This window comes from Salvelinus sp. IW2-2015, linkage group LG30, assembly GCF_002910315.2.
Source record: "Salvelinus sp. IW2-2015 linkage group LG30, ASM291031v2, whole genome shotgun sequence".
Lineage (NCBI taxonomy): Eukaryota > Metazoa > Chordata > Actinopteri > Salmoniformes > Salmonidae > Salvelinus > Salvelinus sp. IW2-2015.
Genome location: NC_036869.1, coordinates 1,988,178 through 2,006,666, shown reverse-complemented (window position 1 = coordinate 2,006,666; position 18,489 = coordinate 1,988,178). Strand labels below are relative to the sequence as shown.

Below are 18,489 nucleotides of genomic sequence, written 5' to 3'. Positions count from 1 at the left end.
GCATTCTATATACATTTGAGAATAGTACTACTTGTATACCAAACATGTATTTACATGTACTGTATATATATATATTCTGGTTTAGATGTTTCCTTGTATATTATGAAAATGGAATGAAAATTCAATTTTACAAAAGTGTAAAATGTGGGATTAAAGTGGATTCATTATAAATAAACATTACTGTGGTGATCAACATCCTGGTTCACATCTTAACCCAAAAGCTATTTTACCAATCTTGCAATGCTTCTTAAACTCTCCACACTTGTACATCTTTTCCAAAAATTTATATTTTTATTAAGCAGTCTTCCCACAGGGTACACTTTATTTTAAATATTACAGAGGACAACCATTCACCAGACCAAACAGAAGGAACATCAGCCCTCCACGTCCATCTCATTTCTTCGACCACTCCTCAACCTCTTTCCTCTCACGGATGACCTCTTTCAGGTAAGGCTCCAGGTAATGTACGTCCTGCAGAAAAAAAGGTCAAACAAAAACAAAACATTAGTTCTGTCAACTTTCTTCCACCAACTCTACCTGATGTGGTTTTTAGTATGTCATTTTTCAACATTAAACAGCTTTATAGGCATCTCCCAACTCAACTATTGCCCAATTCCAATCCAACCTTTAGTCTCTACTCCTACTTGCTTCATAATTTAATAGTTAAATCAATTCTCCTACTTGCTTCATTGATTCTTCAATTAGTTTAGCACTATCAATATCTCCACCTTAGCCTCAGAGGCTAGACTTTGCCCTTCATTCCAAAGTTACACTATAACCCTCAACTCTGAACCTCGAAGCCAGTTCCATAGCATTTAATTGTTCCCCCCTAATCAGGGACTGATTCAGACCTGGGACACCAGGTGGGTGCAATTAATTATCAGGTAGAACAGAACTCCAGGAGTTGATTACCTCTTCACTATAGCATCAACTGCTATGAAACTTTGGACATATCTTCCATTTCTCCAGTGGCAGCGCAAAGCCATTTATGTACAAACTAATGTGTGAGACTATATGCACTGTACCTCAGACCTGGGTTCAAATATTATTTGAATGATTTCAAATACTTTAGCGTTTGCGTTAGCCTGCCTGGAGTGCCAGATGAGTGGAGTTTGCAGTTTTAGGACCATTTTATTAGTCCATTAAACCAGGCAAGGTTGATCAAACACAAAGTACTTGAAATGATTTCAAATGACATTTGAGCCCAGGTCTGCTGTACCTCCTCATATTGAGTCCGCTGTTCCTTGGGGAGAACCGCCTGCTTCATGGAGAGGTCCAGGGCTCTCTTGAGCCTGAACATCCTGTCATTGTACACTTTCTCTGGGAGACGCCGCAGGGCCTCTTTCACGTCGCTATCCTCATGGATTGTGTCATCACGCATCAGACCTGGAACCAAAAATATCCACAAGGCGAGATCTAACTGAAGATTCTAGATGTTTAAGACTGAGTACATTAATTAGTCTTAAGACTCAGATGGCCCCAAATAAAATAAAAAAACATTAAGACTCCCAAGAGTTACCAATTTTGTTGAATCCAGCAGCATTGTAGTACCATTTACGAAAGCTGACCAGGAGTCTGCCTGTAGTTGCTGTGGTGGATACCAGAAGAGTAATTTGCATGTCAACAAGATTATTCACTAAAACAGCTTAAAATCAAGTTGCAATCACTGTAGCACAAAAGCAACGAGACACCCAATAATGTTATCCATGAATCTAAAAAGACACGAGTGGATCCACTAGAAATGAGTGAATTATAGAAGTAGGGACTGGAGGGAGGATTTGACAGTAGTATTATTTGGGCGAACTTAGAAGTGCACTCAAAATGCAAATATTACATTTGTGCTGGATAAGTGGATAGATTGCTAGTAAATCACATGACCTACATATTACTAGCTAGGTGGGGACTGCTAACGTTAGATGCTGTTAGATAATCAAGTTGCACTGGCGTGGCGTTTGAAGGTTGATCAGACCATAGAAGATTATTATAACTGTTATAGTACTGCTTTACCTAACCATTAGCCAACTGGCATAGATTTAATTTAAAAGCGCAATATGTCACTGGCACAAACCAGATTTCCATAATTTGCCATAGCTAGCTAACAACATACTTCTTGCCTTTCGCGGTGACACAGAGGACGCCAGAAAGTCCTTAAAAACATGGATTTGAACACACCAAAACACTCCGCGTCGTCTTGGTGTTTTCACAAATCAATATCCCCTATACTCAACAATATCTGCAATGTATCATCTCGATTTACGGGTAAAGAAATGCTTAAAAGACAGGTTGTATTTACCTGGTGCCCTCGACGCCATGTTGTTCTGTCAAAAAAAAAGTTTGAGTGGAATTGTGGGTAAAATGACGTCCTGAGAAAGAGGTCATCCGCGGTTGCGCAACTTTGCACAAAATGTAAGAATTTAATTATCATTGAAATTATCCTCGCTATTTTTCCATTTATATATTTACACGTTAGTCCTTATGAAGAAGGCTAGCTACATTTATCAAAGGTCCAGTTCAGTTTCATCCAAAATCTCAACAATGTGTCGAAATGTGGCCCTCTTCTGGTACATCTTGGTACAAACATGCTCATCGGCTCATTCAACCAGTTCAATATTAAACAGCAATATTCAATTGTAGAATATCTTCAACATATTTATAGACATAACACACATATACAGAAACTGTAGTGTTTTATCAATTACATTGTCTTCTGAAACAGTTCAAAGTCCTTTAGTGTGGCTGATGCCACTTCAGTGCAGTAGGCCTCATCTGGCAGGGAGACTAGCTTGTCCAGACAGATGTAGTTAGGCTTGGCAGGGTCATACTGAGCCCTATCCAGGTATTGCAGGAACAGGTGTCTTTCTTTGATACGAAGGTACTTTGCATTCAGGACCTGTAGAGAGGACAGATAGACTTGCTATCACCTATTGTCTGACAAGTTAACTGAATCTGTGACATGTATAAAGCTTACGTGACGTAATTAAGCTTATTAAATATCAGTGATACTATCAAGAGCAGTGTGCGGTTAACTTTTTCCTTCATCTTGTTCAACTGTTGCCATGCACCTGCAAATAAGATTGCTCAGATGTGCGAGTGCCTTTTGAATTTAGTCTCTATGGGGGTGCCACAGGGTTCAATTCTTGGGCCGACTCTCTTCTCTGTATACATCAAAGATGTCGCTCTTGCTGCTGGTGAGTCTCTGATCCACCTCTACGCAGATGACACCATTCTGTATACTTCTGGCCCTTCTTTGGACACTGTGTTAACAACCCTCCAGACGAGCTTCAATGCCATACAACTCTCCTTCCGTGGCCTCCAACTGCTCTTAAATACAAGTAAAACTAAATGCAACCGATCGCTGCCTGCACCTGCCCGCCCATCCAGCATCACTACTCTGGACGGTTCTGACTTAGAATATGTGGACAACTACAAATACCTAGGCGTCTGGTTAGACTGTAAACTCTCCTTCCAGACTCACATCAAACATCTCCAATCCAAAGTTAAATCTAGAATTGGCTTCCTATTTCGCAACAAAGCATCCTTCACTCATGCTGCCAAACATACCCTCGTAAAACTGACTATCCTACCGATCCTCGACTTCGACGATGTCATTTACAAAATAGCCTCCAACACCCTACTCAACAAATTGGATGCAGTCTATCACAGTGCCATGCGTTTTGTCACCAAAGCCCCWTATACTACCCACCACTAAGACCTGTACGCTCTCGTTGGCTGGCCCTCGCTTCATACTCGTCGACAAACCCACTGGCTCCAGGTCATCTACAAGACCCTGCTAGGTAAAGTCCCGCCTTATCTCAGCTCACTGGTCACCATAGCAGCACCCACCCGTAGCACGCGCTCCAGCAGGTATATCTCTCTGGTCACGCCCAAAGCCAATTCCTCCTTTGGCCGCCTCTCCTTCCAGTTCTCTGCTGCCAATGACTGGAACGAACTACAAAAATCTCTGAAACTAGAGACAGTATTCTCCCTCACTAGCTTTAAGCACCAGCTGTCAGAGCAGCTCACAGATCACTGCACCTGTACATAGCCCATCTATAAATAGCCCAAACAACTACCTTATCCCCTACTGTATTTATTTTATTTATCTTGCTCCTTTGCACCCCAGTATTTCTACTTTGCACATTCATCTACTGCAAATCTACCATTCCAGTGTTTTAATTGCTATATTGTATTTACTTCGCCACCATGGCCTATTTATTGCCCTACCTCCCTTATCTCACCTCATTTGCTCACATTGTATATAGACTTATTTTTCTACTGTATTATTGACTGTATGTTTGTTTACTCCATGTGTAACTCTGTTGTTGTATGTGTCGAACTGCTTTGCTTAATCTTGGCCGGGTCGCAGTTGTAAATGAGAACTTGTTCTCAACTTGCCTACCTGGTTAAATAAAGGTGAAATAAAATAATAATAAAATAAAATAGCTTACCTGTGGGAACTTTACAATCAGGCCATGGGGTATGTTCATGGTGTTGTGGATGTAGTCAAATATCTGGGTCAGTTTCCTCTTGTTAGCAGTAAGAACTTTGGGGATTACAGTGACAATGTGCTGGAGCTCATTTTCACGYAACCCCATCTCCAGTTTGCATATCTAGGATGAAAAAGACGGATTCTGAGAATGAATCCTATTTTTCTCTCCAAGAATTAAGACATATCACAGTTAACAGTTAATAGCGTTTGTTTTCATACCTTAAGATTCTCCTTAACTGGCTCCAAGCTCCCACACAAAAGTCTGGGAAGGCGAGCCACAACATCCCGTGTCTGAAAGATACGAATGTATGGGTGAAATGATCTTATGCATTATCTTACTGTCTGTAATTTGGGGTGTGAATAATGTTCTATGACAAATTTAGTGGGACATAATGTGACCAATTTCTGTTATCTCGGGTCAATCCTTACACGACTTTTACATTTAATTGTTTACTCAATTCAGACCTGACCTTCTGAGCACTAAGGCCTAACTGCTGTTGGTAGAATCCAAGGCGGTTGTCCATCCTCTTCACACTGAAGTTCAGCAGGTACGGAGCTCTGGACACCATGGAGGCCACAGACTCTGCGCTGAACTTCTTGGACCTAAGATATGCCACCCTAATGTGAAAGAGAGATTATTACCTCATTTTATACTACAGATGATTTGTAAATAATGTAACAATGAAATGTATCACCTGTCATAGTCCTATAAGAACTGAAGCTGACAGACAAGAGATAAAACGGGTATATCAGTTGGAAACACCAAGTTTACTCTCTGTCCCTAAGATAGTGTGGTGAATATAAAAAAATAAGGATCTTCTGGAGTCCAAGTAAAACTAAGATTATTTCTGAGCTCAGAGGGAACAGAGTTATACAGCTCAGTGTAGACAGTCTGAATTCCGAAGCATTGTGTGATAAGCACATATCTTTATAGTTTCCTGTTCTTGGGCAGGAATTTCAGTTTTCCTTTCATCTCTACAAGGACACAGGAGCAAGCTGGTTTGCAACACATAATTATACTCAGAAGAACAGTAGATTATAATAGGACAGTTTCACAAGGTTAGTTACATGGACACACAATTTAAAATGTCCATTACAATAGTCAACCCTGTGTGTTGCTGACTGTAGAAAATGCAACCTGCCAATACAACAACCATCCCCTCAACTCTGGTACCTGGCCTGCAGGTTCTCCAGGCTCTCTGTGAGGATGAAGGGGTTGTGGCTGATCAGATAACCCAGGCGAGAATCCTCCACTCCCAGCTGCTTCAGGAAGACCAGCCGTGGGGTCACGTCTGTCTGGAAGTCTAGCCTCAGCAACATGGAACTCACATTAGGCCTCTGCTCCAGTTTCCATAGCTGAACACCTGAAGAGGGAACCGAAGGGTTAACACCAGGGTCACATTCATTAGTGCACAGCGTATATAAATGCTCTGCAGTGGAAATCAAAAGCAAGTGTTTATTTTTGGGCTCTGGTAGTCCCTCCCCATTTACTTCAGTTTGATGCCTAGTGAATACGATCCAGAGACATAGATATACATGACATCTATTGCTCTTGTACATTAGACAGTGAGGGAATAATGGCTAATCAGATATAAACCCTAAATGGACCCAACCTACCTAGCTGTACAAGCTTTCCAAGCGTCTCTGACTCGTTGACATAGTCTTTCAGGGAGATGGAGACAGGAGGCAGGGCAGCTGGGATGTCCATACGAACTGCCTCCTCATGACTGATCTCCTCTAATGCAGAGTGGCCTGGGGCATCATCCAAATCTGGAGAGGACAAAAATATTAGGTAGAAATTACCACTGTGTGTGTGTGTGTGTGTGTGTGTGTGTGTGTGTGTGTGTGTACACACAGGGGTGGCATTAGTACCTAAAGCTGTCTGCCACTCCTTCAGAAGCATCCCTCCATCTATGAGTTGATGGGAGAGAGGATTCTGATATGACACCATATCAGTCCCAGGTAACTCATCAGTATTCCTGTGTTTCATTTGAGATGGTTGGACCTTAGCATGAGATTCACAGTAACGCCGCACTCCTAGATTCCACCTCTCTCGCGTCTGAGATGGATTCGGACTTCTCTGGAGCACAGAGGGCAAGACTGGAACAATGAAATAATCCCAGAGGGCTGCAGGCCAATGCTGGGCATCTGTGGAATACTGAAGGGTGATGATACCAACACTCCTTGACCTCAGTAAACTGGTGCATCTCTGACAATGCTGGATACAGGTTAAAGCCATGTAGAAATCTGTGATAAAAACACAGGACATTGTGACATGAGAAGGGGGTCTGTACATTGAATGTAACTAGAACACACCATCATGCAAGTACTTTAGCCACTGCTATGAATTTTTAATTGAGCTTGAATGATGGGGATGGGTGTTGTTGAGTAAAGAATCAACCAATAGATTATAAACAATGAATAAGGGGCTAGCCAGCAGATCCGACCCACTTACTCACAACTGCACTAAGGATGGACAGCCTACCCTGTGTATATTAAGACACCGCGGAGCCAGCGGAAGATATGGCTCAGTAAACATACCTCAATCCAGGGATGAGATATTAGTTCTAATCCGAATTATTGTTACACCGAGAATATGGAACGACTACTAAAGGGGAACTGACAGCGTTTTAGCAACATGGAATCTTATTAAAATCTGTTCATATAAACCTCCAGGAAGAATGACACCTTTATTAAACATTTTCTGAAAAAGCGAGCACTTAGATATGGTCATTTTAACGTTTTCATAAATTCATAAAAATTTTGAGAATGACCTATAAGGCATTTGTGAAAATTCGATTGCAATATAGAATGGGAAAGCGGCTGTGCGTTTGGACAATTAATAGACACTGCAGTAAATAAACATCTGTCTTGTCCAGAACCTACGCAGACCGGTGTGCCATAGCCATTTCATGCCGTCCCTAGGAGGGGTGCGTCACTTGAGTGGGTTGAGTCACTGACATGATCTTCCTGTCTGGGTTGGCGTCCCCCCTTGGGTTGTGCCGTGGCGGAGATCTTTGTGGGCTATACTCGGCCTTGTCTCAGGATGGTAAGTTGGTGGTTGAAGGTATCCCTCTAGTGGTGTGGGGGCTGTGCTTTGGCAAAGTGGGTGGGGTTATATCCTTCCTGTTTGGCCCTGTCCGGGGGTATCGTCGGATGGGGCCACAGTGTCTCCTGACCCCTCCTGTCACAGCCTCCAGTATTTATGCTGCAGTAGTTTATGTGTCGGGGGGCAAGGGTCAGTTTGTTATATCTGGAGTACTTCTCCTGTCTTATCCGGTGTGAATTTAAGTATGCTCTCTCTAATTCTCTCTTTCTCTCAGAGGACCTGAGCCCTAGGACCATGCCTCAGGACGACCTGGCATGATGACTCCTTGCTGTCCCCAGTCACCTGGCCGTGCTGCTGCTCCAGTTTCAACTGTTCTGCCGGCGGCTATGGAACCCTGACCTGTTCATCGGACATGTTACCTGTCCCAGACCTGCTGTTTTCAACTCTCGAGAGACTGCAGGAGCGGTAGAGATACTCTTAATGATCGGCTATGAAAAGCCAACTGACATTTACTCCTGAGGTGCTGACTTGCTGCACCCTCTACAACTACTGTGATTATTATTATTTGACCACGCTGGTCATTTATGAACATTTGAACATCTTGGCTATGTTCTGTTATAATCTCCACCCGGCACAGCCAGAAGAGGACTGTCCACCCCTCATAGCCTGGTTCCTCTCTAGGTTTCTTCCTAGGTTTTGGCCTTTCTAGGGAGTTTTTCCTAGCCACCGTGCTTCTACACCTGCATTGCTTACTGTTTGGGGATTTAGGCTGGGTTTCTGTACAGCACTTTGAGATATCAGCTGATGTAAGTCGCTCTGGATAAGAGCGTCTGCTAAATGACTTAAATGTTAAATGTTAAATGTAAGAAGGGCTATATAAATAAATTTGATTTGATACCGGAGCGCCAAGTCTAGGTTCAAAAGGCTCCTTAACAGCTTCTACCCGCAAGCCATAAGACTGCTGAACAATTAATCAAATAGCCACCCGGACTATTTACATTGACCCCCCCCTTTGTTATTACACTGTTGCTACTCACTGTTTATTATCTATGCATAGTCACTTTACCCCTACCTACATCTACAAATTACCTCGACTAACCTGTACCCCCACACATTGACTCGGTACCGGTACCCCCTATGTATACTATATAGCCTCGTTATTGTATTGTGTTACTTTTTTACTTCAGTTTATTTAGTAAATATTTTCTTAACTTGTAAAGACCTGGTTTTGAAGCATAAACTGGGAATTTCATATTTTATTATTGATATGATTGTTTGTTTCATATCTTTAGTTAAAACGCTGTCAGTTTAGTCTTCATTCTAACTATCAGTAGCAACAACATCCATTATGGGATGGTATGTGGTGTTGAACAACAAATGAGCTGATTGACTGACACTGCCATTCCAAAATGGCTGCTGTGGCTTTTGCTACCCATCATGAGGATATCTTTCAAAACTATCAGTTGTTAAATCTTCTCAGTGTAACAGTTGGGATAATTCGGAATATAACGCATTTCTCATCCCTGGATTGAGGTATGTTTTCTGAGCCATATCTCGCGCTGGTTCCAGTGTCTTAATATACACAACAATGTTGTCAGACCCTAGTGCAGCTGTAAGCAAGCAGGTCGGAAATGCTGCCTAAAAGAGTGTATGTCTCATTGAAGCAGCAATGGCCAGCTAGATTGCGTAGAACAATCATACGGGGTAGCCAGCTAGCGGATAGAAATAGTGGTTTTTGCTAGTACAAAATGGATGACATCATGCAATAACTTACAAAAATATGGGTCAAACCATGAATATGTCCCCTGAACAGGCGTAAAAACAACAAGATAGCGCCAATGTCAATCTACTCACGTGTGCACTCTAACCGAAGGATTACGGAAGTGTCCCTATTTTGGCTGTACCAAAATAGGAATACAGCAAGGCAATAAGGCAGCTCAAACAACCTATGAGGGACCGATAGAAAAACTCCCTCTTTCATCGGGAATTTTTTATGTTACAAATAATAAAATATAAAACTCTATCCGAAGAAAAATGGCAGTGAATGAATTGGGAGTGATGGTATTGGAATGTGCATTCCTACTACACCCCTATATTTTGTTGAGTTGGTTGCGCCGCTGTCTGGTTTGCTCAGTACTCTCTCTGCCCCTTGTCGTTCCCAGTCCTCATCCATGTACTTACAGGCAGACAAACCTGTCCTGTCTGGAAGTGCTGACAGATACTTAAAAAAAAAGAAGAAAGTCCTTAGCCCTCGCCATGGCACCTGTTTTGGGGTCCCGGACATTAAGCAAGGATGATGTGAATTACATGTTACACTTTCGGATGATTAACGAGCAACAGGTGGAGGACATCAGCGTCGACGTTTTCTACAAGCCTCACACTCTCACTCTCTTGACGTTCACTGTGGCTAGTTTGATTTACTTCGTATTTTCCAGGTAACCCAATGACAGTAGAGAGTAGACGGCTCATTGGACCAGCAAGTAGACCTAGTGGTTGTGATAACTTTGCCTATTAATCTAACCCAAGTGTAAACTCAATTGTATAACTGAACTACGTACGTTTAGACATTTTAATGTTCCTTATTGTAATAAATACAAAAATCAAGCAAACTTTTTTTTAAATGTCACATTTTCGGTTTACTGTATCATAGTAAACCTCACTTTATCCTCTGAGAATAAGGTACATATTGCATATCTCAGCCAATGCTTTTTTAAATGTTAAACCCTGCTCTCTCTGCCAGGGAGGATACAGATGCTGACAACAACCTTCGAGTGGGTCTCCTGTTGGTTGTCTCTTTCTTCCTCATCATCAGTGTCCTGGCCTTCCCCAATGGTACTCACTCAGTCATTGCCTTGTACTTGACAATAGCCCAGCCCAGCACCTGTTGTTCTAGTGTAGATCATTGGTCACATAATAGATGTTCACGTCTTTTGAGTTCTTCAAAGATTCAAAACTAGTCTCAAGCATGGCCTTTTGCAGCTTGACATGGTTTTGATTGTACGAGTGAATGGGATACCCACTGTTTGCAGTATATGCTACGTTAACTTTGGAAGTGCAGTGTATGAGGATTTTGGTAGAGCCACTCTTATAATGGTAGATGCATGTATAAGTGTGTAAATGCAGTATTTAATTTAACCACTTCAGGTCCATTCACCCGACCACATCCTGCGATTTGGCGCATGGTATTTGGTGAGTAGGCCTACTGCACAGTATATGTCATCATAAGGGGTACTCCTCTATGGAGCCATGTTCATGGAACTCAGCTCTGATTGGTTCCTTCCTGTTGTTGTCAGGTATGAGTGTTCTGTACTTCCTGTTCCTGGTCATCCTCCTCTTCCTGAACTGGGCTCAGGTGAAGAGACTCATGTACTGGGTGGACCCCAACCTACGCTATGCTACCCGTGAGGCTGATATCATGGTGAGTGATTWAAAAAAAATCTAAATATGTTACTGTATTCATTCACCGCATGCCGGACACCATATTCGGTGGGTGTAGTTGCCCCTAGACGCTGATCTTGGGTCAGTTCAGCATTTTTACAACTAATGTGTCAGGTTATGATTGGGGGAGGGGCAGCTGTTCCTAGATCTATACTCTGGGGAAACTAAACCCTGGAGCTTGTATTCAAGATGATCCATGACTCCCCCTCCATTCCCTCTAGCATTTATCCTATTACATCCATCCTTTAGTTTAAATCCATGCTATGTTTTCACAATGAAAAAGTAGGCTAAATTCTGATGAAGTGATCATGGTTTAGGTTTGGAAAGCTCTCCAATCCGGAGGGTAATGTAATCCAATGACATTTGCGGGAGACAGAGGTGCAACTTTGGTTTTAGAAGTGGGACACACACGTATGTATGTATGTATGTATGTATGTATGTATGTATGTATGTATGTATGTATGTGTATATATGTATGCATGTGCGTACACACACACTATTGTTCAAAAGTTTGGGGTCATTGATCCTTGATTTTGAAAGAAAAGCAACATTTTTGTCCATTAAAATAATATCAAATTGATCAGAAATACTGTGTAGGCATTGTTAATGTTGTAAATGACTATTGTAGCTGGAAACGGCTGATTTGTTATGGAATATCTACATAGGCGTACAGAGGCCCATTATCAGCAACCATCTCTCCTGTGTTCCAATGGCACGTTGTGTTAGTTAATCCAAGTTAATCATTTTAAAAAGGCTAATTGATCATTAGAAAACCCTTTTGCAATTATATTTGCACAGCTGAAAAATGTTGTTCTGATTAAAGAAGCAATAAAACTGGCCGTCTTTAGACTAGTTGAGTATCTGGAGAATCATCATTTGTGGGTTCAATTACAGGCTCAAAATGTCCAGAAACAAAGAACTTTCTAATGCAACTCATCAGTCTATTCTTGTTCTGAGAAATGAAGGCTATTACATGCAAGAAATTGCAGAGAAACTGAAGATCTCGTACAATGCGGTGTACTACTCCCTTCACAGAACAGTGCAAACTGTCTCTAACCAGAATAGAAAGAGGAGTGGGAGGCCCCGGTGCACAACTGAGCAAGAGGACAAGTACATTAAAGTGTCTAGTTTGAGAAAACAGACGCCTCACAAGTCCTCAACTGGTAGCTTCATTAAATAGTACCTGCAAAACACCAGTCTCAACGTCAACAGTGAAGAGGTGACTCCGGGATGCTGGCCTTCTATCCAGAGTTGCAAAGAAAAAGCCATATCTCAGGCTGGCCAATAAAAAGAAAAGATAAAGATGGGCAAAAGAACACAGACACTGGACAGAGGAAGATTGGAAAAAAGTGTTATGGACAGACGAATATAAGTTTGAGGTGTTCGGATCACAAAGAAGAACATTCGTGAGACGCAGAAAAAATATAAAGATACTGGAGGAGTGCTTGACACCATCTGTCAAGGCAATGTGATGGTCTGTGGGTGCTTTGGTGGTGGTAAAGTGGGATATTTGTACAGGGTAAAAGGGATCTTGAAGAAGGAAGGCTATCACTCCATTTTGCAATGCCATGCCATACCCTGTGGACAGCGCTTAATTGGAGCCAATTTCCTCATACAACAGGACAATGACCCAAAGCACAGCTCCAAACTATGCAATAACTATTTAGGGAAGAAGCAGTCAGCTGGTATTCTGTCTATAATGGAGTGGCCAGCAAAGTCACCAGATGTCAACCCTATTGAGCTGTTGTGGAAGCAGCTTGACCGTATGGTACATAAGAAGTGACCATCAAGCCAATCCAACTTGTGTGAGATGCTTCAGGAACCATGGGGTGAAATCTCTTCAGATTACCTCAACAAATTGACAACTAGAATGCCAAAGGTCTGCAAGTCTGTAATTTCTGCAAATGGAGGATTCTTTGACGAAAAGTTTGAAGGACACAATTACTATTTCAATTAAAAATCATTATTTATAACCTTGTCAACGTCTTTACTATATTTCCTATTCATTTTGCAACTCATTTCATGTATGTTTTCATGGAAAACAAGGACATTTCTAAGTGACCCCAAACTTTTGAACGGTAGTGTATATATACAGTGGGGCAAAAAAGTATTTAGTCAGCCACCAATTGTGCAAGTTCTCCCACTTAAAAAGACGAGAGAGGCCTGTAATTTTCATCAGAGGTACACTTCAACTATGACAGACAAAATGAGAAAGAAAAATCCAGAAAATCACATTGTAGGATTTTTAATGAATTTATTTGCAAATTATGGTGGAAAATAAGTATTTTGGTCACCTACAAACAAGCAAGATTTCTGGCTCTCAGACCTGTAACTTCTTCTTTTAAGAGGCTCCTCTGTCCTCCACTCGTTACCTGTATTAATGGCACCTGTTTGAACTTGTTATCAGTATAAAAGACACCTGTCCACAACCTCAAACAGTCACACTCCAAACTCCACTATGACCAAGACAAAGAGCTGTCAAAGGACACCAGAAACAAAATTGTAGACCTGCACCAGGCTGGGAAGACTGAATCTGAAATAGGTAAGCAGCTTGGTTTGAAGAAATCAACTGTGAGAGCAATTATTAGGAAATGGAAGACATACAAGACCACTGATAATCTCCCTCGATCTGGGGCTCCACGCAAGATCTCACCCCGTGGGGTCAAAATGATCACAAGAACGGTGAGCAAAAATCCCAGAACCACACGGGGGGACCTAGTGAATGACCTGCAGAGAGCTGGGACCAAAGTAACAAAGCCTACCATCAGTAACACACTACGCCGCCAGGGACTCAAATCCTGCAGTGCCAGACGTGTCCCCCTGCTTAAGCCAGTACATGTCCAGGCCCGTCTGAAGTTTGCTAGAGGCATTTGGATGATCCAGAAGAAGATTGCGAGAATGTCATATGGTCAGATGAAACCAAAATATAACTTTTTGGTAAAAACTCAACTCGAGGACAAAGAATGCTGAGTTGCAATCCAAAGAACACCATACCTACTGTGAAGCATGGGGGTGGAAACATCATGCTTTGGGGCTGTTTTTCTGCAAAGGGACCAGGACGACTGATCCGTGTAAGGGAAGAATGATGGGGCCATGTATCGTGAGATTTTGAGTGAAAACCTCTTCCATCAGCAAGGGCATTGAAGATGAAATGTGGCTGGGTCTTTCAGCATGACAATGATCCAAACACACCGCCGGGCAACGAAGGAGTGGCTTCGTAAGAAGCATTTCAAGATCCTGGAGTGGCCTAGCCAGTCTCCAGATCTCAACCCCATAGAAAATCTTTGGAGGGAGTTGAAAGTCCGTGTTGCCCAGCAACAGCTCCAAAACATCACTGCTCTAGAGGAGATCTGCATGGAGGAATGGGCCAAATACCAGCAACAGTGTGTGAAAACCTTGTTTGAGACTTACAGAAAACGTTTGACCTCTGTCATTGCCAACAAAGGGTATATAACAAAGTATTGAGAAACTTTTGTTATTGACCAAATACTTATTTTCCACCATAATTTGCTAATAAATTCATTAAAAATCCTACAATGTGATTTTCTGGATTTTTTTCTTCTCATTTTGTCTGTCATAGTTGAAGTGTACCTATGATGAAAATTACAGGCCTCTCTCATCTTTTTAAGTGGGAGAACTTGCACAATTAGTGGCTGACTAAATACTTTTTTGCCCCACTATATATATATATATATATATATATATATAAAAACGTGTGTGTAGTACCTTTCAAAAGTTTGGACACACCTACTCATTCAAGGGTTTTTCTTTATTTGTACTCTTTTCTACATTGTAGAATAATAGTGAATACATCAAAACCATGAAATAACACAAGGAATCATGTGATAACCAAAAAAGTGTTAAAGAAATTTTAAAATATTTGAGATTCTTCAAAGTAGCCACCTTTTGCCTTGATGACAGCTTTGAACGTTTCTTCAAGTGCAGTCAAAAAAAAAAACATCAAGCGTCATGATGAAACTGGCTCTCATGAGGACTGCCACAGGAAAGGACAACCCAGAGTTACATTTGCTGCAGAGGATAAGTTCATTAGAGTTACCAGCCTCAGAAATTGCAGCCCAAATAAATGCTTCACAGAGTAAGACACATCTGAACATCAACTGAATCAGGCCTTCATGGTCGAATTGCTACAAAGAAGCCTCTACTAAAGGACACCAATAAGAAGAAGATACTTGGTTGGGCCAAGAAACACAAGCAATGGACATTGGACCGGGGGAAATCTGTCCTTTGGTCGGATGAGTCTAAATGTGAGCATTTTGGTTCCAACCGCCGTGTCTTTGTGATACGGAGAGCAGGTGAACGGATGATCTCCGCATGTGTGGTTTCCACCGTGAAGCACGGAGGAGGTGTCATTGTGTGAGGGTTCTTTGCTGGTGACATTGTCAGTGATTTATTTAGAATTAAAGGCACACTTAACCAGCATGGCTACCACAGCATTCTGCAGCGATACACCATTTCATCTGGTTTGCGCTTAGTGGGACTGACATGTTTTTCAACAGGACAATGACCCAAACACATCTCCAGGCTGTATAAGGGCTATTTGACCAAGAAGGAGAGTGATGGTGCTGCATCAGATGACCTGGCCTCCACAATCACCCGACCTCAACCCAATTGAGATGGTTTGGGATGAGTTGGACCGCAGAGTGAAGAAAAAGCAGCCAACAAGTGCTCAGCATATGTGGGAACTCCTTCAAGACTGTGGGAAAAGCTTTCCAAGTGAAGCTGGTTGAGAGAATGCCAAGAGTGTGCAAAGCTGTCAAGGCAAAGGATTGCTACTTTGAAGAATCAAAAATATATTTGGATTTGTTTAACAATTTTTTTGGTTCCTACATGATTCCATGTGTGTTTTTTCATAGTTTTGATATCTTAATGATTATTGTTCTTCAATGTAGAAAATAGTAAAAATAAAGAAAAACCCTTGAATGAGTAGGTGTCCAAACTAAAAAACGTCCTCTCGCTGTCAACTGCGTTTATTTTCAGCAAACTTAACATGTGTAAATATTGGTATGAACATAACAAGATTCAACAACTGAGACATAAACTGAACAAGTTCCACAGAACATGTGACTAACAGAATTTGAATAATGTGGCCCTCAACAAAGAGGGGGTCAAAAGTAACAGTCAGTATCTGGTGTGGCCACCAGCTGCATTAAGTACTGCAGTGCTTCTCCTCATGGACTGCACCAGATTTCCCAGTTCTTGCTGTGAGATGTTACTCACTCTTCCACCAAGGCACCTGCAAGTTTCCGGACATTTCTGGGGGGAATGGCCCTAGCCCTCACCCGCCGATCCAACAGGTCCCAGACGTGCTCAATGGGATTGAGATCCGGCTCTTCGCTGGCCATGACAGAACACTGACATTCCTGTCTTGCAGGAAATAACGCACAGAACGAGCAGTATGGCTGGTGGAAGTGTCATGCTTGGAGGGTCATGTCAGGATGAGCCTGCAGGAAGGGTACCACATGAGGGAGGAGGATCTCTTCCCTGTAATGCACAGTGTTGAGAATATCTGCAATGACAACAAGCTCAGTCCGATGATGCTGTGACACACCGCCTCAGACCATGACGGACCCTTAACCTCCAAATTGATCCGCCCCAGAGTACAGGCATCGGTGGAACGCTCATTCCTTCGACGGTAAACGCGAATCCGACCATCACCCCTGGTGAGACAAACCGCAACTTGTCAGTGAAGAGCACTTTTTGCCAGTCCTGTCTGGTCCAGCGATGGTGGGTTTGTGCCCATAGACGACGTTGTTGCTTCGGTGATATCTGGTGAGGACCTGCCTTACAACAGGCCTACAAGCCTCATTCCAGCCTCTTTCAGCCTATTGCGGACAGTTTGAGCACTGATGGAGAGGTTGTGCGTTCCTGGTGTAACTTGGGCAGTTGTTGCTGCCATCCTGTACCTGTCTCGCAGGTGTGATGTTCGGATGGACCGATCCTGTGCAGGTGTTACACGTAGTCTGCCACTGCGAGGACGATCAGCTGCCATCCAGTCTCCCTGTAGCACTGTCTTACGCGTCTCACAGTACGGACATTGCAAATTATTGCCATGGCCACATCCGCAGTCCTCATGCCTCCTTGCAGCATGCCTAAGGCACATTCACGCAGATGAAGCAGGGACCCTGGGCATCTTTCTGTTGGTGTTTTTCAGAGTCAGTAGAAAGGCCTCTTTAGTGTCCTAAGTTTTCATAACTGTGACCTTAATTGCCTACCGTCTGTAAGCTGTTAGTGTCTTAATGACCGTTCCACAGGTGCATGTTCTTTAATTGTTTATGGTTCATTGAACAAGCATGGGAAACGGTGTTTAAACCCTTTACAATGAAGATCTGTGAAGTTATTTGGATTTTTACGAATTTTCTTTGGAAGACAGGGTCCTGAAAAAGGGACGTTTCTTTTTTTGCTGAGTTTATACACTGCTCAAAAAAATAAAGGGAACACTTAAACAACACAATGTATCTCCAAGTCAATCACACTTCTGTGAAATCAAACTGTCCACTTAGGAAGCAACACTGATTGACAATAAATTTCACATGCTGTTGTGCAAATGGAATAGACAAAAGGTGGAAATTATAGGCAATTAGCAAGACACCCCCAATAAAGGAGTGATTCTGCAGGTGGTGACCACAGACCACTTCTCAGTTCCTATGCTTCCTGGCTGATGTTTTGGTCACTTTTGAATGCTGGCGGTGCTCTCACTCTAGTGCTAGCATGAGACAGAGTCTACAACCCACACAAGTGGCTCAGGTAGTGCAGCTCATCCAGGATGGCACATCAATGCGAGCTGTGGCAAGAAGGTTTGCTGTGTCTGTCAGCGTAGTGTCCAGAGCATGGAGGCTCTGGACACTAATAGGGAAATCGTTCTTCTTGCAAAGCATGTAAACGTTTTAATCAAACTATATTATATTAGAGTATTCACAATAAGCGTATTATTGTGTTCATGTAAATGTACCCATTGTCTATGAGGCCTTCTTCCCAAATCTTGACTCAACTATACGTGAGCGAAACCTGGATGTCAGAGTCTAGAATCATCATGACTCACCATACTGCTGATCCACTTGAGCGTTGGGCCAGTAACCGAAAGGTTGCCAGAGCGAATCCCCGAGCTGACATGGTAAAGATCTGTAGTTCTGCCATGAGAAGGCTGTTAACCCACTGTTCCCTGGGCCCCGAAATGTGGATGTTGATTTAAGGCAGCCTCCCGCACCTCTCTAATTCAGAGGGTTTAAATGCAGAAGACACATTTCAGTTCAAAGCATTCAGTTGTACAACTGACAGGTAATCCCCTTTCCCACCACTGTATTATGTCTTATCTGCCTTTTCTGTGTTCATGTCTTACCTGGCCTTTCTCCTCCTGCAGGAATATTCAGTGAACTGCCACGTGTAACCTGGGAGCGGATCCTGAGCCACTTTGACATCTTCGTGTTTGGGAATTTTGCGGGCTGGGTCATGAAGGCCCTGCTCATCCGCAGCTACGGCGTCTGCTGGATCATCA

The 18,489-nt window shown here is 42.5% G+C and overlaps 3 protein-coding genes across 9 annotated transcripts in view; 1 reads left to right on the top strand and 2 right to left on the bottom strand.

Moving 5' to 3' along the window:
• Window positions 1–269: 269 nt before the first annotated feature.
• Window positions 270–2,390, bottom strand: LOC112067737 (cytochrome b-c1 complex subunit 7). The gene is made up of 4 exons (XM_023975048.3): window positions 2,294–2,390; window positions 1,520–1,588; window positions 1,220–1,386; window positions 270–471 (listed from the first exon to the last, which is right to left on the bottom strand). Exons 1-4 carry the CDS (start codon window positions 2,310–2,312, stop codon window positions 394–396), a joined length of 333 nt encoding a protein of 110 aa, XP_023830816.1. The 5' UTR covers window positions 2,313–2,390; the 3' UTR covers window positions 270–393.
• A 233-nt stretch (window positions 2,391–2,623) lies between these two features.
• On the bottom strand, window positions 2,624–9,657 carry mterf3 (mitochondrial transcription termination factor 3). 3 transcript variants are annotated; one of them, XM_023975046.2, is made up of 8 exons: window positions 9,393–9,657; window positions 6,362–6,736; window positions 6,107–6,259; window positions 5,664–5,853; window positions 4,960–5,107; window positions 4,709–4,780; window positions 4,449–4,610; window positions 2,624–2,890 (listed from the first exon to the last, which is right to left on the bottom strand). In XM_023975046.2, the coding sequence occupies exons 1-8, from the start codon at window positions 9,517–9,519 to the stop codon at window positions 2,696–2,698; spliced, it is 1,422 nt and encodes a 473-aa protein (XP_023830814.1). In that variant the 5' UTR covers window positions 9,520–9,657; the 3' UTR covers window positions 2,624–2,695. The 3 variants fall into 3 exon arrangements, with proteins under 3 accessions (XP_023830814.1, XP_023830813.1, XP_023830815.1); XM_023975045.2 differs by having other exon boundaries at window positions 6,107–6,736; XM_023975047.2 differs by having other exon boundaries at window positions 6,107–6,736; window positions 9,313–9,431.
• The window catches only part of LOC111955017 (phosphatidylserine synthase 1), a 22,885-nt gene continuing 13,327 nt past the window's right edge, over window positions 8,932–18,489 (top strand). For 2 of the 5 annotated variants that reach the window (XR_002876060.2, XM_070436226.1), the window contains exons 1-4: window positions 9,690–9,973; window positions 10,279–10,370; window positions 10,683–10,727; window positions 10,832–10,956. Coding sequence is in view for 4 of the 5 variants with exons in the window: in XM_070436226.1 (XP_070292327.1) it covers window positions 9,795–9,973; window positions 10,279–10,370; window positions 10,683–10,727; window positions 10,832–10,956 (441 nt within the window). In the remaining variant the exon portion in view is untranslated. Of the gene's footprint in view, window positions 9,072–9,688; window positions 9,974–10,278; window positions 10,371–10,682; window positions 10,728–10,831; window positions 10,957–18,489 lie in introns of those variants that run through there. The other 3 variants (XM_070436227.1, XM_023975051.2, XM_023975050.3) reach the window with 3 other exon arrangements.

What these genes read in the sequence shown, in the direction of transcription:
- LOC112067737 (XM_023975048.3), bottom strand. An exon ending in TGCTGGATTCAACAAAATTG is followed by an intron (nt 1,387 to 1,519) that starts GTAACTCTTGGG and finishes TTTTGGTTCCAG; the next exon opens with GTCTGATGCGTGATGACACA. An exon ending in AGCGGACTCAATATGAGGAG is followed by an intron (nt 472 to 1,219) that starts GTACAGCAGACC and finishes TTTTTTCTGCAG; the next exon opens with GACGTACATTACCTGGAGCC.